Source organism: Zeus faber, assembly GCF_960531495.2.
Source record: "Zeus faber genome assembly, chromosome: 11".
Classification (NCBI taxonomy): Eukaryota; Metazoa; Chordata; class Actinopteri; order Zeiformes; family Zeidae; genus Zeus; species Zeus faber.
The window spans coordinates 19,610,614-19,636,469 of record NC_137205.1 but is presented as its reverse complement, the minus strand read 5'-3'; the positions used below and the strand labels follow the sequence as shown (position 1 = coordinate 19,636,469).

The window sequence follows — 25,856 nt, the reverse complement described above, 5'->3', positions numbered from 1 at the left end:
TCAAGGTTATGGCAGTAAATAAGGGAGGAAAGGAGAGGAAAGCAACTCCCGGTTGCTGGGGTGCACTCCAAGCAGGGGTGCGTGTGTGCGTGTGTGCGTGTGTGCATGTGTGCGTGCGTGTGTGTGTGGGTATGTGTGTAAGATGTCCACTGGTGACTGTACATGACTTATCCCCATTGGTACTGTTGTAGAAGGTCGCTATTTATGTTACGGCGCCTCCAGGCAACGCAAGGGGCCCCGAAGCCCCCCCGAACCCCACAGCCCCGCGGAAAACCCCCGGCTGCAGGAGATCCCCGGGTACCCCGCCCTGCGGCCACGGAAGACTCCCGGGGCCCCAGAGAAGCCAGAGGGCCGTGGAGCAACTCCCACGCCCAGCCCGAGGAGCATGACCAAGTCCCAGGGAGCACGAGGAGGCCCTGCGCCCCAGGAGCGCACACATACATACAACCAACCCGGGCCACAGACGCAAGGCACGGACCGCGGGCCCAGATCACAGCCCCACAGCGCCCCGCCCGGCGTGAGTGCCAAGTGACCATACACGTGAGTGAGCAAGTGCCCAGCAAGTGTGGGGCACCTCAATGTTTGATTCTGTAAAACACTTAAAGCAAGTAACTTTTGCCCATGGCCTTAAATGAAAACAACACTCACACTTTAAATAAAATCTCAAAAATTATACCATCTTCCTTTAAACACGGTACCGAATGAAAAAATATGATTAGATCCGCCCCCAGTAACTGAATTTAACTCCAATAAGAAACCAGTATCCTCTTTCATTTCTTACGTTTATCTTCAGCTTCTTTGGGCTGCTCCCGTTAGGGGTCGCCACAGCGGATCATCTGCCTCCAATACCTTCTGTTCTGCGCATCTTCCTCCCTTACACCAGCCGCCTGCATGTCCTCCCTCACCACATCCATAAACCTTCTCTTTGGTCTCCCTCTTTTCCTCTTGCCTGGCAGCTCCATCCTCAGCATCCTTCTCACAATGTAACTCATCTCCTCTACACAAGTGTCCAAACCATCTCAATCTGGCCTCTCTCACTTTTCCACCATACTGTCCCATACTGTGCTGCTGGTCTCACTACCGTCCTGTAGACCTTCCCCTTCACTCTTGCTGGAACCCTTCTGTCACAGATCAAGATTCAAGATTCAAGATTCAAGATTTTTATTTGTCACATACATATACATACTTTCATACATATATGCAGTGAAATGTAATGCAACGCACCCGGTGATAGCACACAATATGTCCTAGGAAAAAAAATAAAAGTAGAAAATTCCTTTCTAATAGACCGACTAACTGACTCCTAAAACGTAATACAGTAAGTTGAATACTTATAGAATAAGTAGTCTTCACCTCTCTCCCGCACTCTCCGCTGCCTTGGATGGTCAACCCCAAGTACTTGAACTCATCTGCATTCTGCACCTCCACTCCTTGCATTCTCAGCTTTTCGCCGCCCTCCCTCCCATTCAGGCACATGTATTCTGTCTTACTCCTTCTGACTTTCTCTCTTCTCTCTAATGCATGCCTCCACTTCTCCAGGCTCTCCTCAACCTGCTCCCTACTCTCGCTACAGATCACAATGTCATCCGCGAACATCATAGTCCACGGAGGCTCCTGCCTGATTTCATCTGTTAACCTGTCCATCACCATTGCAAACAAGAAAGGGCTCAGAGCTGATCCTTGATGCAATCCCACCTCCACTTTGAATGCCTCCGTCACGCCTACTGCACACCTTACTACTGTCTGACTGCCCTCATACATATCCTGTACCACTCTTACATACTTCTCTGCCACCCCCGACTTCCTCATGCAATACCACACTTCCTATCTCGGCACCCTATCATATGTTTTCTCAAAATCCACAAAGACGCAGTGAAACTCCCTCTGGCCTTCCCTGTACTTTTCCATCAGCATTCTTAAAGCAAACATTGCATCTGTAGTACTGTTTCCTGGCATGAAACCATAGTGCTGCTCGCTAATCCCCACCTCTCCTCTTAACCTAGCCTCCACTACCCTTTCCCATAGCTTCATGCTGTGGCTGATCAACTTTTTCCCCTGAATTTACTACAGCTCTGTACGTCTCCCTTATTCTTGAAGATGGGTACCAGTACACTTCTTCTCCACTCCTCCAGCATCCTCTCCCTTTCCAGGATGGTGTTAAACAGTCTCGTTAGGAACGCCACATTTCCATGCTTCCCAAGGTATGTCTACTGGGCCAACTGCCTTTCCACTCTTCATCTTTTTAATGCTGTTCTCACCTCATCCTTACTAATTTGCTGAACTTCTTGATCCACTATCGCCACATCATCCACTTTTCTCTCCCTCTCATTTTCTTCATTCATCAGCTCCTCAAAGTACTCCTTCCACCTTCTCAACACACTCTCCTCTAAATTTCATGAAAATCAGTTCAGAATTAAGCGTGTTAGTCGATTTTGTAGAGAAGTCTGCATCCCTCAATACACATTGTATGTTCGTAGGATGTTTACTGGTGGATCCTGACCGCTCCAATATTGCGGCTGAGCAGACGCATAGCGGCGACATTTGCTTCCCGAAATGGTTCACATGCGAGCCGAACCGTTGGGGGCAACACCTAGGATCACAGATCAACTACGTTCCGTTACACCACTACCGCCGGTGCAACCGGTGCAGTTGCACCCTGTGACCGCTAGGGGCCAATAAAAATAAATAAATAAATAAATTTAAAAAAAGAAGAAGCACCGTGCGTAATGGACAGCGGGTAACGGACCCCCCCCCCCCCAACTGTGGTCGTTAGTCAGATTCAGTGAAAAGTGGGCCCAAAGGGGACAAGACATCCTGGGACCGCCCGAATTCTAAATTACCGTACACTCACACCAGATGTGAGACGCAGCGACAACACCGCTGGAAGACATTATTTTCTAGTGGCAGTTGCCGCCCAATCTCAGAGACTTGGCCACAGGAAAACGTTTACCGACGTTCAACTTTATGCCAATTAGCTGTGACACCGGAAAGCGAAAATTATTTTCCATTGGTTTGTCCGTGAAAATACACCTTGACTCTGGTTCCTACATAACTTTTGTTCCCAAAACAGAGGAGAAGCTCATTGTTGCGGTACCCAGTTTCCCCGTACTTTATGATGTAACGCTACGCTATTCATCTATGGAGACGTAATATACATATATAAGTAAACATCATCTAAATAAATTGATGCAGCTGTGTGCGCATTCATCTGTTTACGCTGCTATGGCAACTACTCAGCAATAAGTTGAAGAGGATGCCCACAAGCAACAGCGATAGAGTCAGGCAGGCAAGGCAGCGACAACTCTGCGGCGGTTGAGCGACCACAAACGATAATTTCGGATATGGAGGTGCTGACTCTCATCCCCACCGTGTCACACTCGGCCACAAATTGTTCTAGTGAGTGCTGGAGATCGCAGTCTGATGAGGCAAAGAGGACAACATCATCTGGAAAAATCCTCAACCCCTCCACCCGCCCAAACTGGATAGACTCTGGCCCTCGGCCCACGCCTTGATATTGTGTCCATGAAAATCACAACAGAATAGGAGACATGGCGCACCTCTGCCGGAGCCCCACAACTATGGGGAACAGACTTAACGCGGAGGATACGAACACAACTGTCACTCTGGTTGTATAGGGAACCCATACTCCCATAGTACCTCCCAGAGAATCCCTCGGGGCACACGGTCATAAGCTTGTGCCAAGTCTACAAAACACATGTGGACTGGTCTGGCAAATTCCCCCGACCCCCCAAGGATCCCTGAGGAGCCAAGAGTTGGTCCGTTGTTCCACACCCTGACGGAATCCGCATTGTTCCTTCTGAATCTGAGGGTCGAGTATCGGCTGGATCCTAACATTCCAGTACCCTGGCATACAGTAGGCTTTCCCAGGGAGGCTGAGCAGTGTGATCCCTCGATAGAAGGAACTCCGGTCCCCCTTTTGAAAAATGGGGACCACCACCCCTGTTCGCTGGGGAACCTGGGACAGGGAACCTATCCCAACCTAATAAGAATTAGGAGCATCATGGTCAGTCAGTTATATGACTTGTTTTTTAAATCGTTCTCATTTTCATGAAAAAAAAATCCTCTTCTTCAACGCTTAGGTACAAACATACATGAAGATTTTAAGTTGGTATTGTGGCCAGTTCATTTGAAATGGATTTGACTTTCACCTTCTTCCGTACAGCCAGCCTAACGTCTTACATGATGAAAAGTGTTTACCAGCTCAGAGCACAGAGGCAAAATATTCTGTTACTCATGCGCTCAGGATATGGTAATCTCAAGGGTAAAGTTCTATATATAGTGCATTCAGTTGCCTCGTCCAGAAACCTATCTGCCAAAACTTAAGCCAGATCAAACTCCGGATGGTATGGAAACAGAGCGGAAAGTATTTCTTCGATATTTGATATTTGATATTTGAACTGGAAAAGAATTGCCATGCAATGTGATTATGGTTTGATATAACATATTATACTATATTATTATGACACCTGATTTTGACCCCTTGAAATATACGTGTGATTTTTATTTCCATTTGGCTTAATTCCTATGAAACAGAGACAAATCTATACAGAAATAATTGATGAATGTTTCAAAATGCTGAATTTTGGAAGGAGAATGTTAAAAACTGGATTGAACAAGAGGGAAAACAGAAGTAGGAGCATTCTTTGCACTAGAGCGCGATTGAAATCAACCACTGTGATGATTACTTTGACGTGTGGGGAAAAGGAACAACGGTGACTGTCACATCAGGTAAAGAACTTTACTGTTTTAAACCAAATATGATTTAATGTTTATATTTAAAATGTGTGGCTCACCTTCTGAGCAGGTTTGTTTCTGTCTTCAGGCCTTTTCAAAATATTAGAGGACACAATTAGTAGATGTCTGAATATATCTAAACAGGGAGACAAGATGGAGGACAAGATTATTGTTCAGACATTATCAAATATTAAATGATGATACATTATGAAAAAGAGATTTGACGTGTCGGTAAAAATTATCTAGGATTGTAAATATCTTGAATATTCGGGCAACTCTGTGGGCACATATTTTTGCATGGTGTCACTAGTAATCTGTAACACTGTGATGCATTTGACGTCTGGGGCAAAGGGACCATGGTCACTGTCACATCAGGTAAGCAATATTCTTACTTCACAAATAATGTCTAAATTATGAAAGCACATTTCAGAAAAAATAAGATGAATTGAGGCGATTCGACACGTTTTGTTTCACTGGTAAAGCGATTAATTAAACTGTGGCTTCTCGGCGTTTGACTGCTGGGGTGAGGATTCAAGCAGTTTTTAAATCTATCTCTGTTTGTATTTTGGCGTATTGATGGTTTTGTAATAAGGAAGGCAGTCATTTCTTATGTCTTTGCTTCCAAGCTGTCAGTATAAATGTCAGCTACTCAAAGGCAATGTGTTATATCTCCAAAAACATCTGAGAATGGTAAAAAGATAGAAATACATGGAATTGGCGATGACAACATGCATGCATTGAGGTTTTTTTTTCTATGAATTCTGATAGAATGGTGTAGTTTACTTTTTCTATCTAGTTAAACCTTTTTCTATCTCCAGTCACTTAGTACATACAATATATCTGCACTATCCTGCTATAATGTTAAGCGTTTTATCACTTCTTAAAATGTAAAAAAAAAAAAGGGTAATAGTATGCATTGCATAATGATTTCTGTTTCTACTGATGTTTCTACTCCAATTAGTTTCTTAGCTGAAAAGTGTGACTCATCACAGTTTGAAGCATTTTGCCAGCAGAATGATCAATTTTCAGGGTCTGTAAGTGTGATTATAAGAGAGGAGAGGTTTACAAAAACTGTTTAAAGAATGTTTTTTAATAATCTACACAGTCAAGCTGTGTGAAGCAGCCTAATTATTTGTTAATTTTATTATGACGATGAACACCAGTGAGACTTTGAATGAAATGTATTTATTATGAATGACTTATGTGGAATTGACATTGAGAATGACAGTACGATTTATTACTAATATGGATAAAATGAAATAAATCTGTCAATTGTATTTAGCCTCTTCATCGATCAAACTTCAATGGGCTTTATTTTCAGTGATCAAAGAGGATTATAGAAGAGGATTATCAAAAAATAATAATATGTATTATCTTAATCTAGGATTTATTTTATGCATCATTTAAAATTTATTTGTTTCTTTCAGGGAGCCCAGTGGCCCCCACAGTGTTCCCTCTGACCCAGTGTGGCTCTGGTTTTGGAAACATGTTCACCATCGGCTGCCTCGCCACGGGCTTCAGACCGGCCGCGCTCACCTTCAAGTGGACAGTGGACGGAACCGCTCTGGACGACTTCGTCCAATACCCCACGGTCGAGAAGGGAGACTTGTACACAGGGGTCAGTCAGATGAATGTGCGGAGAGAAGACTGGGAATCCAAGAAAGTCTTCACCTGTACAGTGGAACATTCGGGAGTAAAGAATGATGCCGTGATCCGGCCATCAACAGGTATGATGTCAAAGAAATTGAAATAAGTTAGATATATGTAAGTTGAAAATCCAATAACCAACTGTAAGGTAACCTACAATATGTGAAAATATGTTTAACAGGGTTGTCTTAAAATTGGAATTCATATCAAAATAGCTAGTTGTATCTCCTTAGAGTAACTATTATCTTACTGCAAAAATGTTTTTTTTAATTAAGCATGTCACAGCAAGGCTCTTGTGCAACATTGCTATTTTGTGTTAAAAATTTGTTTTAAATTACAATTTTCACACAGCATCGTCACTCATTTTTAGTAATGGACACAACAGTAGTAATTTATAGTGCAGGAATGTGTTTAACCTAAAAATAAGAAATCAGAAATAAGTATTATAGACGCAGCTCTAGTATTATTTATGTAGATCTTTTATATTATACATTCATTGTATTTTTTTCGTTTATTCTACTGTATTTTATATATTTTTTGTGACTAGAAAACACCATTCATATGTTATGTGTCATATTTATTAACTCATTGCCGGATCATTGCAGGGATAGAATGATTTGGCTATTGCGGGAATGGAGAGGCTAAAGCTTGCCAATGCATATTAATTTGCTGTCTTATTATATATATCTGATTACTTTGCACATCTTCGATTTCCACACTTGCTATGTACAGAAAATGTAATTATGTTCTGCTTCCTTTCATCTACTTGCATAACCCCCTCATTTATAATACCTTCTGCACCTCCACTTCCTTCCAATGAACATTTGCAGCTTAGAAAACTTTACTGAGTTCTTTTTATGTCTAACCCATTGAAATGTTTGAGTCAATGTCCAAAAAGATGACCTTGTTACATAATTTGGTTGAATTTAACTTCAATTTAAACATGTTTTCCCTTGTCCTCTGCATGTATATCATTTACTGCTACAAAACGTATATGTGTATACACATATATGTATGAAAAAATATATCCTTATACTGTTTTTCAGTCCAGGATTTTCTTCTGCCAACTCTTAACGTCTTTACCTCCTCTTACGAGGAGATGAAGAAAAAGAAGCTGGGTTCCTTCTACTGCCTTGCCAGTGAATTTTCACCAAAAGATTATAAGTTCAAATGGCTAAGAAACGGGAAGCCAATCAGTGACCAAATATCTGACATCAAGACTTATATTGGGAGCAGAGAAACAGAAAGTGGGACTCGATACAATGCAGCAAGCTATCTCCAGGTTAACGACACCTCTTTGCTGGATGATGCGGATTTCACATGTGTGGCCGAGAGAGGTCAGAATTCCACAAAAAAATCTGTGGCCTACATAGGTGAGTAAAACATATCATTACTTGTCGCAATTGCAAAAAAAATTCAGCAACAACAGTGAAGTAGTAAACATGTTCTTCTCTCAACAGAAAATCTGCCCTGCTCAAACCCAGATCTGTACTTTGAAATAGAGATCCTACCCCTCTCACTAGAGGATATGTTTTTGAACAAGAAAGCTCAACTGATATGCGAGGTCCTTGAAAAAGAACAAGGTATTGAGTACGTCAAGTGGAAGAATAACAAAGACAATATGCTGGTTCTGAGCGATCAGCGTGAGAGCCAACGGGGGGACCGAAAACTGTTCACCGCCATTATCGACATAACGTACGAGGAGTGGAGTGCCGGAATAAACTACCGCTGCGTTGTAAGGCACCAGGAACTGATAGAGGAAGAGAAAAAAGTCTACATAAAAGAGAGCGGTCAGTGTACACACGTGGTTATACATTTCAAAATGTGATGGTGAATATTCAATCCTAATTGTTTTCTCATGCTTGCAGGAGTCCCTAAACGCCCTTCCGTTTATCTGCTGCCTCCAGCAGATCAGTCTAATGACGAGGTGACCCTCACTTGTTATGTGAAAGACTTCTACCCCAAGGAGATTTTGGTGTCTTGGCTGGTTAATGATATGGTGGTAGATTCGACTTTCTCCACCAATATGACAAGCCCTTTAGAAAAAAACGGACAATTCTCTGTCTATGGCCAACTTAGATTCAGCTCCCAGGTTTGGAAACACACCAAGACGGTGTACAACTGCGTAGTCTACCACGAGTCGATGATTAATTCGACTCGAGTCATTGTCAGGTCCATTATGGAGAGAATGTCTGAATTGGCCAACTTGGTCAACCTCAACATGAGCATCCCCTAAATGTGCAAGACCCAGTAGATGTTCTGTTGTGTCATTATGTGTTGTGTTCTGTTTGTGTTTGTTGCCTGTGATATGACTTTTTGTTTTTTTCTTTAATCTGCAAAATTCAAAACCAAAATAAATAAAAAAAATTATTTCACAATTGTTTTTGTATGTCCCACACAGTTCATGTCCCTTTTGAGCTAGTAATATACGTCCTATATTTATTTCCGTCAGTTAAGTTCAATAAAATGAAGCAGGGGGATAAAAATGCCAGATATTCCAGGGATTTGATGCATACATTTGTATCCCAAGGCATAATAGTCATTAAATAATCTATTAAAAAATAATAAATCCATTCCATTGAAAAAGAAACCTACCCCCTCCACATAATTATGGCCTAGAAAATAAATAATCCTCATTAATTACTAAATTTCTAAATTGACTTAGTATCATTTTATCATTGAATGTGTCCTTAGTTGATTAAATGTTGTGAAACTAACTGTTTTTGCCTTTGTTTCTGTGCTTTTCCCGTCTCTACTGGGTCTTGCCCTGAAAAAAACACTTAAATCATTCACCTTGGTCTTGCAATAAATAACTAAATTATTTCCCAAATTATTTTAACAACAAGCCAAGCCAAGCAACCAACCATTTTCCTCACCAATAAAGATATCTTTCAAAAGCAAGTTGGGATCATTCTAAATGGTACTGTCAGTGGTTTTCGATATAACAAGATGATTAAAAAATTTTTTTGAATACTTAGAACTATGGTTAATGTCAAAAGCCTTTTTAATGTCATTACATAGGAATAGTTGCAGTTACGATTTTAGAATTCATGATAAGATTCCAGAAAACAGATTTAATGTACAACGTGAGAGTGTTTTTCGTGGCAATTTTCGAGTTTAACACACGTTATAGCAGAAACAGTCTAGCATCAAGCATTGGCTAAAGCCATAAATTATCTTCATTCAAATAAAAATGATTGCTTAATTACTGCTTAATTGCTTATAAAATGTATTTTTTTTATAATTTAACATGATAACCACGTGTAGTTGCTATGGTTCAGTGGAAGGTGGTATATGTGATTGCCTCACCTCTACGCAGATATTCTGATCCTGACTGACGACCAATGGGGTCACACTGTAGAAACAGACCAGGACAGTATGGGGACCACAGCTCTCACCTTCATCATCCTCTTCCTCATCACTCTTGTCTACAGCATTGGATCCACTGCCATCAAGGTAATGATGATCGCTGATCAAAGAGAAGTGAAGCCCTTATAATAGATTACCAATTATTATAGTGGTATAATTATTTACAGTCCAGCTTGGTCTACATTAGAACTTTAGTCCATAACGTACACAATGTCTGGATTTAAAGAACACAAGGCCAAACAGAGGACTAGCGGTATTACATTTATATTGGTATATATTGAGATCATTATTTACTGATCCAAATATATCGTTGTCTTTCTTTTTTCAGATCAAGTGACAGGAGCTGTTGATTCTCTATAAAAAAGGAAAAACAAACTCATATATCAATCCTTTTTAAAATCCTATTTTTCAAGTAGCAACAATCACATATTCATTTAATTATGTGTTTTCATTCTCAAAAATAAACATCTAATGAAAGAGAACCTTTTATAAGTTCAAGTTCAAGTTCAAGAGATTATTTGTCACATACATATACATACGGTCATACATATATGAAGTGAAATGTCAGATTGTTTGTTCCCCTAATGTATTATTTCCACCAGTTACAAAAGGTTCTCATTATTGACATATTTGAGATGAGTTATAAATGCAAGTCATCTAACTTTCCAACATTACCACAGGTTTTGTAACAGTCTTAATTTAATCATGCTCACGTCAAAAGAGAGTTAAAGAGATTCAGTTCATAGATTTACTCATCTCTGGGAATATTTGAATGTTAAGATTTGATATATATTGTATGTTATCCCATGTGGTGATAATAACAGACTAGAGAACTCAAACTATTCGCCAAGTCATGAAAAGAACAATTACAAAACCAAGAGATAGAAAGTCAAACTGCTCTGAAATATTCAAATTTGAAACGTATTTCCCTCACTGCTACTTGCACCTGGTGTTTGTGATGCGCTGCTGAGCAGCACCATGTTTCACTTCTGTATTTCGGGTGCTTTTCTGAGCGCAGGGTTTTGCTTGATGCCTCTGCTGCTGCCTGCTCAGACCGCTCAGCCATGTCTGCTCTAACATGTGTGCAAACGGCCCTCCAGACCCTCCATCACTTTAAAACTATGCCATTTAGCTTTACTTAAAGGATGTTACATTTAATGTTTGCTTTCTTGTACAGACTAGTAAAGGTATGCTTTACTTAGATAGAGGTAGCCCAAACATATAGCAACTGAAGATGTAAACAGTCCATCAGCTGATTATTGCTGTAAATGTGGAAAAAAAATAAAGTATATGTTTTGTCTCAGTGAAGCTGGTCATTCATCCAAACATCACCTTGTACCCTGTCTGGGGAGCCGGGTTCGGCGCCTCTCCGCTGAGCCTCATCTGCACTCTGAGTGGCTTCTCTCCAGATGATTCTATCACGAAAGTGGAATGGCTACTGGACAGCGATGCTCTGGAAACAGCACAAATTCCAGAAAGGTCTCAAAGTGTAAATGGAGGAAAGAAAACCTTCATTCTAAGAAGCCAAATTGAACTAGATATGGAGAAGTGGACTAAGGGCCCAACAGTTACATGCAAGTCCAACCAAAAGGCAACCATGTTTTCAGAATCTTTCAGTATTTGTTCAGGTAAGTGTGAATACATTTCTCTGAAAACACAACATATAAAAGATCAATTTGTCACCTTTTCAAACATATACAGATACATTGAATTCTGATCTCTGAGATAAGCATTTCAACTTAACATGCTTAATATTTCTTCAACAACATGAATCTAACCATAAATTAAACAAAATAAAATTCCTCATCTGTTCTTTACACATGTTTTTTTTCCGTTCTTTTCAGTCATTGTATATTACTTATTTTCCAGATATTTTTGTAATTTTTTTGCCTTACACTGTGTTGAAATGTATATTTTGAGAATTTAAACAAATACTTTGTTTTCTGGCAGTTTATCCATCATCCCATCCATCCATTGATCTGAAGATCCCCAGCTTCAAGGCGGTAATCATGGCAGAGTCGGATGTTACAGCTACATGTGTCGTTCACACTGCGTTTGACGCCAAGGTGGTCTGGCTTGTGGATGGGATAGTCTCCACCAGTATCCATAGAGAGAGCCATGGAAGAGACACCACTAAAATCGTTAGCAACCTCACCCTTTCTTTCAGTGCATGGAAGACACTCCATAACCTCACATGTAAGGGAGAACATCGCTGCTTCACTACCACAGAGAAGACCATAAGTGTAACAGGTAAGACAACTATCCAAAACGTCCCAAATGGTTGTTTTATGACATTTCCTTGAACGGCGCAATGAGTTGCATGTCTTTGTTGCCCAGGGCCTCCAGTGGGAGCTCCATCAGTGCTGATTAGAAGATATCTGCCAAACTTGCAGAGAGGAGACAGTGCTTTGCTGGAGTGCGACATCACTCAACTCGCCTCCAGCAACATCTACGTGACGTTTCAGGCCAACGAGTCCGACATCTCAGAGAAAGTGTTTGTCGATCTTCCTGAAGCGTCTGACTTCCATACCATCACTGAGCGCTTCTACATTCCCAAAACTCACTGGAATGAAGAAAGTACATTCACCTGCAGGGTGAATCAAGGATTCTCCAAAACCTGGCTGTCCACCCCAACTGGGATGATTTTCAGTGAGTAAAATGTTGACTCCATGTTTTGTGTTGATGAAACTTTTATCACGTGGATTATTTTGAACTGTCATACAACATGTTGGTCTTTTAGGTAAGCCAACGGTGGAGCTCCTTCTATCGCCAAGTGAACGCTCAGGGCCTCAGAAACTGTTGTGCATTGGCCGGGGATTCAACCCTCAGATCACATGGCTTTCTGGGTCTCAGCGCAAATCTGGGTCAACCACTGACATCAGGATAGGTGAAGATGGGAGAGTGGCAGTAACTAGTCACCTCCATGTGACTCAGACTGAGTGGAAGACTGGGGACGTGTTTACCTGTGAAGTCTCTGATAGGTCTACCCAACCAGCTGTCAGCAAGCCCATCAGCTTGTGTTCAGGTGAATTTAAACAATAAGAAAATAAATAAAATTGAAAGGAAAAAATATATATATTCTCATTTGAACCATAAGCATTGAAAAGTCAGAAAATGTTATCTCAATGTAATCTTAATGTTTCATTATAAGTGGATTTGTGGAACATAAGTTGGTTTTAAAAATGATAATGTTTTTGGCTGTCACTGAGCATATATTGTTCGACCATCTTCCTCTTTTTCAGTGACTCCAGTTTCCTCTCAGTCTGTTGATGTTGACATTAAAGGCCCGTATCTCCATCATCTGAGGACGTATGGACAAGGGCTGATCACCTGTACTCTGGTGGCTCCAAATCTAAATGAGTTCTCCATTGCCTGGAAAGAGGGTGGGATCAAACCTTCTCAGAATGTGCACACGGAGCCGCCCGTGAGACACAGCAATGGCACAGAGACCATGCACAGCTTCCTGAATATATCAGTAAAGGCCTGGAATGCATACACACAAGTGTCCTGTGAGGCAAAGCACCGCTGTGCTGACCAGGGACATGAGAAACATATAAGCAAAAACAGAGGTAGCACTTCCCAAACTCTAGCCAGCACCGTTTCTGAATATGTTAACTATGTTCATGAGAAATTATTTGTCTCCAAAACAAAATGTATAAATGTTTCTCAGAATGCAAACCGCTGACATTTTATTTTCATTTGTGTGTTTAAAGACCCAAAGCGTCCATCAATGGAGATAATACAGCCAACTGACTGGGAACTGTTGGAGCCGAACAACCCCACACTTATTTGTCTAGTCTCTGGTTTCTACCCATCTGACATTGTTGTGTACTGGGAGAAGGATGGCCTACAATTACCAACATCCCACTACAGCAACAGTCCTGCTTTGAAATACACAGGAAGGAGCACGTATTCCTTAAGCAGCAGGCTAAATGTGTCGCTGTCTGAACGGCATCAGGAATCGATCTATTCCTGCGTCGTCGATCACGAGTCAAGCAAAGAATTACTCAAACACACTGTAGCGAATGTGTTAGGTAAGCAAAAAATGAAAATACTTTAATATTACTGGATATTAAATGTGGGCATGTGGTTTTGCCAGGCGCGGGATTTGTAATCGTCACGAGGTATTAGACAAATCAGTTCTCAATCAAAAGGCGTAAGAAGCAGCTGCCATTTATCAACCATTAAAATTCTTTGAGAGATTGTTTTTAAAACAAATGCTACTCAACATGCATGAATGCTGTTTTAGTTATTGTAATAATGAGCAGATTGATCATTCTAATCTATGTGTTCCTCGCTCAGTCAGTTAGTTAAAATCAAGGCAATGAAAAATTGATTGGATAAATCCATTGAAATCCATTTGTTATTGATAAAATATGACATTGAGCCTTGCTATAAAGCTTCTTTACCTGACAAGAGTCAGGAATTTGCAGCATAATTATATAAACATTTTATTCGATTTTTATGTGGAGAATACCTAGCAAATAGTTGAAGTGATTTTTATTTCCAAAGAAATAATTTCAGTCCATTTAATTGTTATTTTCTTATTATTATTTTCTTGTTAATTATTTGTCTATACAAATGTTTTTAAGGGATAGGTTAAGCATTTTTGACTCCTTGATGTTGGTTCCCATCACCATCAACGCTTTGAGAAACACACTGTTCTGCTGCTGCTCACTGTGTTTAAATGCAATTCAATGGGGGAAATCCTTAAAAAAACAAATTTCATTTTGTTTTTGAAAATGGGAAAACAAACGTGATTGTCAGACAGTCTTTATACATTAACCTCAAAAAAGGTCACAGACCCTGAATTTCATCAGGTTTTTATCAGGGTTTTATCAACTCTCTTGTTCTTCCATGACTCAGACCTTTTGGGTTTGAGACTAAAAACAGGAAGTTATGTTGCTTCCTACTGGCGGCCTTCTGTAGCCAGTGTTAAGCTTTAAATGTATTGCAGCAGAAAATTGGTTTAAATAAAATGTGATATTACTATTAAGTGATTATTATTATTATTATTATTAAGACATGTGGGTGTATAATGCCAGTCAGCCATTGTGGAAAAGGATATTTCACTTTTTTAAACCTTTGCCCTATTGGATTGCACTTAAGCACAAGCAAACCCATCCTTTAACAATACACAAAAACATGACTCTGTTATGTGTTATCTTCCCCCGAGGCGCCGTCAGTCTTTCCCAGCCAACGGGTGTTCTGCTGCAGGGTTCTGGCGAGCTAGTGTGCCTGGTGTATGGCTTCAGCCCTGCATCCATCAACATAACCTGGCTTCTTAATGACGCCACGCAGCTGTGGAGTTACAACACGAGCGCACCCCACAGGAGTCCGAAGGGGAAGTTCAGCATCCAGAGCCGACTCGGTCTATCCCCTTCCGACTGGCTTCCTGGGTCGGTCTACACCTGCAGGGTGACACACCCGACCATCACTTTAACCCTGAATATATCTAAACCAGGTACACGTTTGTCCTTTATACAATGTCTTACGACGTACTTAAAAGTGGGGAAATCATATGGTTCCTGACAACAGCCATAAACATGGCTCTGTTAGTGTTGGGATGTTTTATGGTGTTAAATGGGTGATATTACGCAGCTCGTCCATTCACTGACATGCTTTTTTTACGCCATACTGTTAATAATAATAATAATAATAATAATAATAATAATAATAATAATAATAATAACTTAAATTTGTATAGCGCCTTTCAAAAAAACCAAGGTCGCTTACTACTGTATGGTACTGTTGTCATTCTATGCATAAATTATATTTTGAAATGATAATTATTTGTTTTTCAAAAACTCAAGCAAACTTTCTGGCTCTGGGCAAAATGATCTTAATAGACAGCAACTCCATATCTCTTCTTCATCCTGTCTGTAGAGATTCTGGAGGAGGGAGTGTTCTTTGATGAGAACAAACAGGATGCTTTCATGCAGGACTCAGGGGAGGAGAACTGGTACATGGCCGTCACATTCCTTATCCTCTTCTTCATCTCCCTCTTCTATGGCACATCGGTTATGCTTATAAAGGTGAGGAAAACTTGGGGACTGAATAATGAAAGTATATATTTATTTTCCCAGAGGTTGAAAGAGTTTTCATCCCTTATTATCAGATACAATTGTATGTGAAATGGATAGGTGAAATGAAATGAACATGAAATATTTTCTGTGTGTGATGCAATCATAATCACTAGATGGCAGCAGATTTCACATAAATTCAAAATTTCCTTTTTTCAGACTAAATAACAGAGCCCTCTACTGGATCCTTTCGTCTGACCAGGCTATGGACATTCTGTGACAACACGTGTCTTGATAGGTTTATTCCAATCTTTGCCATGTTTTTTTTTTGTTCATTCTAATCTTTGCCATGTTTTTTTTTTGTTCATTCTTTCTTCAGCTTTCTCATGTTGATTTGCCACAGACATTAAACATAAATAAAAGTTTCACTGATGTTGAGCTCACTCAGTTTAGCGGTGTACCCCACAACTTCACTTTAAAATAAAAACATAAATTCATGTTTATGATATTATTATTATTGTTATTATTATTATTATTATTATTATTATAACAGGGTGTCTGCAGGTATCAGAGTTACATAACACTTTTGAAGACCTTTTTATTATTAATCCCAAAACTAATTTTTGATTGTTTCACTTTTAAGTTTTATTTTAAATACCTCTGCTTCTGCTTCTACCAAATTGGTTCCAATTTGCCTTTCCACATTAATGAAAAAACAATTCACAGGCCTACATTTCAAAGTGCATGGTCCCTGTGGGGAAGGTGAAGAAAATGTTTTCCAAAGTCTGAAAATCAGTGTGTGACTTGAAAAATTGTCACTACCAAACACGTCCTTTCAGTAATTAAGTAAACTGTTTTGATCAATTATTTTTTTATTTTAATGTTAATTGATCTATTTTTTTATCCGTACGATAGAAGGATACCATCTGCATTCGATTTTAGGAGACATTGACAAGGGTCTCTTGACACGGGTCTCTCGCTTTAAGCAGTAAGTGATGATGCGTTCACGGGAACTCGGAAAAAAATTGGTATCGGCATCGGCCCTCAGCCAAATAGTTATTTTAAACGTCAGTATCGGCCAATAATTTTACAATTAGTGCATCCCTATTTTATAGTCGTTAGTGCAAGCCCCAGGGCTGAGGCTTAATGTGGAGGTTTTTGTAACTGAAAGCATTTCGTTTCGATTTGAAATCATTCCTCACCTACGTGGAAAGTGGGCTGCATTACTGTTACTTCAATGTTACTTGAAACTAATGCTTCTCCTTCCAAATAAATGCATACGGAAGAACGGAGCAATTGTTATGTCCTTAGTAATTAATTACTAAATTGTGTTATTATACTGTGTTTCTAACATAAGGTTTGTTATGAGCGATGTTTAAGCAACACAGTTGAGGCAATATGATACCACCTTCCAAACAAAATGCTGCTGTCACAACTGAAACAGTGCAGTCAACACCTCTAGGCCTTGGAGGTATTGACGACTCGTTGTGGCGAGGTCCAGTCTCCTGCTGTGGTGGCGCAGGTGGAGCTGGTAGGCTGGGGCTGGCGGGAGGCGTCACGGGGGATGGTGTCAGGACCGTTCCGGTGTCTTTCAAAGCGACGGTAGAAGTGGTGTCGAAAGCGACGGCAGAAGAAGTGTAAGTGGGTTGGGCTCACCTGGGACAGGCGTGAGCGAGACGGGGTGGTAGGTTTTCCGGGTTTGAGAAACCTCTGAAATGCTGACGCTGATACAGAAGAACCGAGTGGATACGTGGACAAATCCGAGACTCCATAACATTTCAGACACTTTTAGATGTGTACTTTTAGGGGCCTGCGAGGTACCGTGCGTTATCCACAAGAGGGAGCCGTGGCTCTACAACCGGGCTGGAGTAGAAGTCATACCTGTCGGCTCTGGAGGCGGATACTGGTCCAGATCGACTGGAAGCACTTAAAAAAAAAACTAAAAAAAAACCACGATAACACAAACAGCCACAGTTTGGGGGCGGCCGGCAGTTTGGGAATGATTGTCTGTTTAAACTCTGCGCCGACGCTGAATGAGGAAATTGTGTAAACGAGCGTGAATTTGGCGTGTTTGGGTCTGCCTTTGTGTATCTAGTGGGTTTGGAGGAATTTACATCTGGAAGGGAACGGGACGGGACGGGACGGGACGGGACGGGACCGGACGAAAACCCGCCCCCCCCATTGGCTGACACTGGTGCGAGCTGGCATTCCGTGCGCTCCGATTGGCTGAGAGCGCCGAGGCAGCCCCGCCCCCTTCGGTGACGCTGTTGCTGGGACGGAGTCACGGCACGCCGCTGCCAGTCTGGATGCCAGGGGCTGCCCGGTGGACCGCCTGCTGGACCGCGGGTCCTCATGCCAGCCAGGGGGATGCCCGGCAGCACCGCCTGATGGACCTCAAAAACCCTCTGGCAATTGAGTATTTTAATTGTTTTCTAAGCCAAAGAAACCTGTACTGTTCTGCAATTATTATTATTATTTTTTATTATTATTATTATTGTTGTTTTGCTTTTTATTTTTTTATTTTTTTTTAATTTTACTTTTAGGAGACTCCAGGATTGTATTCATTGATGTGACTTTATCAGGTCAAAGGTGTAAAATGTAGACGATGCAGTGGTGGGAAGTAACGAACTACAAGTAGCCTATTTTGCACTTCACAGTACAGTACTTTCAACTATTTCTGCTGAATTATATTCAGTTTCGAGACCAGTTTAAAAGCCAATATCTATACTTTTTAATTATATATATATATATATATATATATATATATATATATATATATATATATATATATATATATATATATAAATTACTCTGACACCACTCGTACTATTGCTTTGTAAATTGTAATCGGGATCATGAGCACCCATTTGCACCGAAAAGCTACAGTATCACTTTATGCACTATAGGCCGATAGTTATATCAGGGCACTGGTTATGACAGACACTTTTACCTTTATTACTTTGAGTACTTTAAACAGCAAGTACTTGTGTACTTTTACTTGTGTTGCAATGTGAATGTAATACTTTTCTCCTTTTTTTTCAAACAGCGATTTTGTGTCAGGGTATTTGTACTGTTACTCAAGTAAAAGGTCTGAGTACTTCTTCCACCTCTGGAAGGATTCTGCTGAATTACACACAGTAGACACATGACACGTTCTTCTTTGCTGTTCCTTGTCTGCTTCTTTCCTAAAACTAAACGTTGTAATAACACACAACACTTTCAGCGACCTGTTTATAATTGTATAATTATATAACCTGTTATACAATTAATCAATCAAATAGAATTTTCATTTAAAAAATGTCAGTGCAGATTTTATTATTATAATAGTTGTTGAAATGAATTATTTCCATTTTCACATTCCCCTGTTGTAGCTTAGCTCTTAGTGTCCTCCCATTTGAGAAACAACGCTGTAGACATTCACTTCTTGTTGGCGTACATTTCTTTTTTTTTCCAAATAGTCGACATTCATTCTTACGAACTTTGCACCTAGTTGTGTTCTTACGACCTTTGCACAAGTTCCCACTTGCTGAACTGGGTGTGATCTGAGCGAGCAGGCTGACGGTATATTTAAAATTGACATTGAACACATGCAAACTTGCCCTGTGTCTGGAATAGCATACAAGTACATTACTTAGTACCCCAACTTTGTGTTTAGCATGTCTGAAACAATAGTATGATCAAATACCAAAGTAAAGTACTAAACAACCAATGCATTGTGCGGGCGAGACACCGGTAAAAGTTTATACGCAGCGTCGTCATCCACCCTAAATGTGCTGAAAGGAAGTGGTGCGACATTATATTAAGATGTAGTACGTCTGAGAAGACATCTTTTTTTTTACTTACATACTAACACACATACTGGATAGTACAAACATAGGCCTACAGAATATAGTACGTAGTACACCATTTTGGATGCAAGTCTGGACCGATCTATACATATTGCCGCCCTCGAGGAATTGTGTAAATATGGGGTATTGATTTGTTTGATCAATCAACCGGTATGTGATAGGAAACATAAGTATTCTTAAACTAGTTATATTAAGCCCTGAAAATGAGAGACCTTGGTCAAGCATATACAGTGTGTATGTAGTGTGTATGCAGTGTGTGTGTGTATATATATATATATATATATATACATATAAATAAAAATACTGACTATGAGATACTGTAGACTCGTAGAAAAAAAATATTGGAGTTACTCGGTGGAGTTTAGAGCCAAGTTAGTCCAAATCCTGACTATGAACAAGAATGCATGGGGAAAATGGGAAATACATAATTAAACAAGCGCAGAGACAGAGAAAATTGGACAAGTAGAGAGTAAAAAAAAATAAAAGAGCTTGTAAATATTACATGGGAGACCAAAGTAAATCTATTTCGAATGCATTTCCTCAACTCCTTGGAGGTAAATCTGAAACATTTTTTATTATTTTTATCATTTTAAATTATTGAATTCACTCTTTCATTTGTTTTGATATTCAATCAACTTTTGATTCAAAGATAGTCTATTAGCAGCATTTTGGGGTTCCATGTTGACACACTTTGTACTTTTTCGTTGTAAATATACCCCAATGTGCTATGTACTTTTTACAGCACATTACTATAAACATATGGTACCAGGCACATGTATACAACATAAAAGTATGTAATAAGTCACTTCAGTAGAACATTCTTCCATCCAGGCCTTATCCATTTGTTTTCCAGCATGAAAAGTTATGGTTGTTCTAAGGATGGAACGTCTCCTATATATATACGTATATGGTGGTAGCGTATTGTTCAAGTTCAAGAGATTTTTTGTCACATACATATACATACGGTCATACATATATGCAGTGAAATGTCATGACACCCGGTGATTATGCACAATAAGCACTATAAGCTCTAAAAGTACATATATACATATACACATCTGCATGAAACAGTTGTTTCTATAGATACTGTAATACTTGAAACGTTGCACTATTGTCATTACTGTTCATCAGCTGTTTTAATTGTATGTAGTGTATGTAATGGAAATCGAAAAATTTATGCTTCCTCCCTTATAGTCATACATATATTAATTCTACTTCCATGTGCTTATCACATGTCTTATTCTTGGCGCACAAACTTATTGATAGGATCACATGCCTTACTGTTTTGGACCCTTACACATAGCGGCCTTCTTTCCTGAAAGCTTATGCACAGTAGCATGATGTCCTTTTTACCCGAGTCTTCTTTGTGTGTTGAGACTATGTGTGTTATCCTGTGAAGGCCATAAGATGCTCCTGTTTTCCCCGAGGGTTTTTGTGTGTGTAACCTTTATGTAAACAAGCTATTCTATATAACCACCTCCCTTCTTGAAATGTTTAGACTTTCCACAGACTGCCTTGTCATGTGCTGTGAAACTCTCTTGAGATATCGCAATAAATAACCTTTGCGTAATTATATTCTGAGAACCAAGTTCATTTGTAGAGCTCAGACGGTAGTTTAGCATCTCACACAAACTGAATTTTTGAAGTCTGAATTTTCGAAGACAGGTACTGTATAATTAACAAGTGCCTCTTTCGAAACTTTACCTAAAAATTGCAATTACCCCTTGGGAACGAAAATATGCCATTTAATATAAAATCATATCATATGATATCATATAGCATAATGTTATATTATATTATATAATTTGATCTCATCTCATCTGTGGATTTCTTTTCTCACTTTACTATACATAACAAAGCTATATCGATAAAAGGACTAGTGCAGTAGAAAGGTAATAATTCAACCCATTTCTTCTTTCTCTCAATTCTATATTGTCCCTAATGAGAGATTTTGGTTGCAGCAGGGTGTTGGAAAAATTAAATCAGATTAAGATTAAAGATTAAAACAGTAAAGTACAATTAAAGCACAAAGGGACAACAAAAAATATTAAAAACAAGCTTCAGCAAGACCTGGAGGAGTGAGCTGATCTTTGCAAAGTCAAGTATATCTATTACGTATGAGATGAAAAACTATTTAAATCTATATCACACTGAAGCTTGTTTTAAGTGACAACTTAACTAAACTAACTCAACTAAACAAAATGACCAGAGGGTGCTCATTACAGACAGGATGATAGGTTCACAGTTCCATTGCACAGTATGTTTTCAGGACTCCCATTAGCCCCTGGAAAGCAATGAAAAGCGAAAAAGACAGCCATGATTTCAAATCAAAGGACAGATGGACAGATCAAATTACAGGACAGATGACGCTCATTTATTATGAGGTGAGACAAGCATAAAAATATGCTATCTCTGGTCGTAGTTTCGTAAGCCAGCTGTCTCACTCACTTGCAATGAGGCTGGACTCAGAGATGCGTGCACTAAAGCTGATCGAACCCTTACCTCCTATAAGACAGTGTGTATTGTTAGGCGTGGTGCTAGAAAGCATATTTTAGTTTGCCAAGTTCACCGGGCTTTAAGTTTTGTGTTCATGTTGCGTATGATGAATAAAAACAATGCAGAATATAATTTGGTCCTTTGTTGCACTATGTAGTGATATGGAAAAGATATCAAAGTAAAAATATCCCACTGTCCACACACCCATTCTCACTTCATAAAAAAAATTGTGAGGACATTCCCATTGTCCCAAAGTGTGGTTAGCTACATTAACAATATACCAGGCCTTCTTAGTATGGCCTTTTGGCCATGGGACCCTTCATGACACCCCCCCCTCTCTATTTTTTCACATATCACAATGTTGTACATCACTGCCATATTGTAAATAACAAATCAACAAACAAACAGATAAATAAACAAACAAATAAATAAATATTATGTGTCCACAGCTCATTAATATTTCAACCAAGAGAATGTCCTGCCTTTCAGTAATATTTGGATGGATAACACCAAACTTGGTGTGCGTGTTCCAATTAGTGGTCTGAACATGTTACCCATGTTACTCAGTGTCATGATAATTGCCTGAACCCAACTTGAGTTCTAAAACCATTATGTGATTGGCCACACGTAAATATGCTGAGGTTAGGCTAGTATACCCATAACAATCAAGCTGCATATTTCCACTATAAATTGTCTATAAAGCATGTACACCATGTTTTGTGAAATTCCACTAATCACATAAGCGATACACATTTTTGGCAATTGTAGTGCCCCCTAAAATTCAAATTTTACAATACTTTGGCACATAGGTTCCAATACCTCTATCTAATATCCCCATTCAGGTCAATGGATTATGGTAAATTTAGTGTTAGACCACATCCATTGTCAAGTTTAATGGTTAATAGTTGCCATGTTGCTTATCTGATCGTAAATAGTTTATAGTACTTTTGTGAAGCTAGGTCCCTTGCAGTCCTGTAACTAATTTGGTGTCAATGAGTCAAAAGCTGACAAAGCCTTTCAAAAATTCAGAGTGGAAGAAACTCAAGTTAGGCAGATTAAGGCTCTGATTGACTGGATATACAGACCAAGGCTTCGGGGAAAATCAGACTTACAATGTAGGAGTTATGGTGTTTTTCCAACATAAAATATATTTTTTTACTTTTAATTGGATCTGGATATTCTTTGTTTGTGAGCCATTTGCAAGAGAATATCTACGCACAGGGCTGGCTCTTCCTCTGGGTGAGATAGGCGGCCGCCTAGGGCACCATCTGGAGGGGGGGCGCGGAGAGGCAGTGATCGAGGCACAATTTGCCCATTTGCCCCTTCTGCCCCCCATCGACGGTTCGCCTAGAACAGTAAAATGGCTAGAGCCGTCCCTTTTTATGCATGTGCAAAATTTCATGTTGCTATCATTTACCATCTCACAGGAAATTGCGCAAACATTTCTGAAGAACAACCGGAAAAATAATAGGGAATTTTACAAGAACAATAGGGTTTCATCTCTACTGGCTTAAATCCGTAATAACAGAATTAGAGAACACATGCACCATACTGTACTGCATACTGTATCACTGTTCTGGGTTACTGCACACTGCACTGTATTGCTGTTCTGTTCAGTGTTTCTGTATTGTTGTGTCGTACTGTTGTATACTCTACTGTATATCTCCATACACACTTTATTCACATGCCACTTTGTTGCACATATCCGTATATACAAATAGCCTATCCCATACAGGATACATAACTCTATTCCCTTTACTTCTATTTTGTACCCCCTGTATTCTGTCTGTCTGTATTACCTTTTTGAGTCTCATTTAATTTAATTTAATTTCATTTCATTTCATTTCATTTCATTTCATTTCATTTCATTTCATATAGTTCTATTCCGTAAATGCATTACATTTTAGGAATCAGTTAGTTTTAGCTAGGTAGAAATTAGGTTAGCTGTAATGTTCGGTTTAGAACTTATTGTGCATAATCTCCAAGTGCGTTACAAAGACATTTCACTGCATGTATGTATGAACGTATGTTTATGTATGTGATAAATAAACCTCTTAAATCTTGAATATTGAATCATCATAACAAATGAGCAAACAAAAATCACCCAACAAGGCCCAACGATCCCAAAGTTCTATAGGCCTCCATCCATCCATCCATCCATCCATCCATCCATCCATTCATTTTCTAACCCGCGTATCCTGGTCAGGTCACAGTGGCAACAGGGACAACAGCGTGTCCTGGGTCTGCCCCGGAATGTCCTCCCAGTTGAACATGTCCGGTACACCTCCAAAGGGGGGGTTGGTCCCGGGGGCATCCTTTCAAGACAACTGAACCACCTCAACTGACTCCTCTCCATGTGGAGGAGAGGGAGGTACTCTCGGATCACGGAGCTCCTTATCCTATCATGGAGAGTGAGGCCCGCCACCCTACGGAGAAATCCCATTTCAGCTGCTTGTACCGCAATCTCATTCTTTCAGTCACTACCCATAGCTTTTGACCATAGATGAGGTTGGGAATGAAGACCGACTGGTAAACTGAGAGCCTCTCCTTGCGGCTTAGCTCCATCTTCACTGCCATGGTCAGGTACGGTGAATGAGACCCCAAGATACCTGAACTCCTCCATCTGGGGCAGTTGCTCCCCACTCACCTGTAGGGGACAAGCCATCTTTTTCTGTGAGAGAACCATGGCCTCAAATTTGGAGGTCCTGATCCTCATCCCGACTGCATCACACTTGGCTGCGAACTGCTCAAGTGTGCATCGAGAATCACAGTGTGATGGCGCAAAAAGGATCACATCATCTGCAAATAGCAGCGATGCCACCCTTATGTCACTAAACTGGATACTATCTAGACCACAGCTATGCCTTGATATCCTGTCTGTGAAAACCACGAACAGGAGAGGAAACAAGGCGCAACCTTGTCTGAGTCCGACGACCACCTTGAACAAGCTTGACTTAATACCAAGAATTTGGACACAGCTCTCACTTTGAGTGTATAAGGACTGAATGGCTTGCAGAAGCGACCCCAGCACCCCCTATTCCTGCAGAACCTCCCACAGACAACCACGGGGAACTTGATCATAATCCTTCTCCAAATCCACAAAACACATGTCGACGTCCATGCTCCCTCGATCATCTGCAACAGGGATAAAAGCTAGTCCGCTGTTCCATGGCCAAGACAAAAACCACATTGTTCCTCTTGAATCTGGGGTTCGACAGTCGGCCGGAGTCTCCTTTCCAGCACCTTGGCATAGACTTTCCCGGAGAGGCTGAGTAATGTGATTCCCCGATAATTGGAACACAGCCTCCGGTCCCCTTTTTTGAAAATAGGGACCTGGTCTGCCAGTCCAAAGGCACTGTTCCTGATGTCCACATGACATTGCAGAGTCGTGTCAAACAAGACACCCCCCACAACATCCAGGACCTTCAGCATTTGTGGACAGATCTCATCCACTTCTTTCACTTGCACCTTGCCACTGAGGAGCTTTCCAACAACCTCAGTGAACTCTGTCAAGGAAGAGGCTGTGACCCCCAGACTCTTCTAGCCCTGCCTCTTCAGAGGGCATGCACATCGGGTTCGGGAGTTCCTCAAAGAGTTCCTTCCACCTCTCGACAATATGCCCAGTCGAGATCAGTTTCCCTGCCCTTGCTGAGAACAGAGTCGCAGAATGGTTTCCCACAACCTCTTCGAGGCTGCCCAAAAGACCTTCTCTATAGCC

General features: G+C 40.3%; 1 protein-coding gene and 1 gene segment (V, D, J or C); both read left to right on the top strand.

Moving 5' to 3' along the window:
- Nucleotides 1-5,091: 5,091 nt before the first annotated feature.
- On the top strand, nt 5,092-10,469 carry LOC307236531 (Ig mu chain C region membrane-bound form-like). The segment is given in 6 exons: nt 5,092-5,130; nt 6,183-6,482; nt 7,449-7,775; nt 7,863-8,192; nt 9,722-9,858; nt 10,100-10,469.
- Nucleotides 10,470-11,780: 1,311 nt separating this feature from the next.
- On the top strand, nt 11,781-16,074 carry LOC307237331 (immunoglobulin heavy constant mu; the record flags this gene model as incomplete). The annotated part of the gene is made up of 5 exons (XM_080010044.1): nt 11,781-11,871; nt 12,109-12,348; nt 14,948-15,235; nt 15,658-15,806; nt 16,057-16,074. 5 exons carry the CDS (start codon nt 11,781-11,783, stop codon nt 16,072-16,074), a joined length of 786 nt encoding a protein of 261 aa, XP_079866170.1.
- Nucleotides 16,075-25,856: the final 9,782 nt, after the last annotated feature.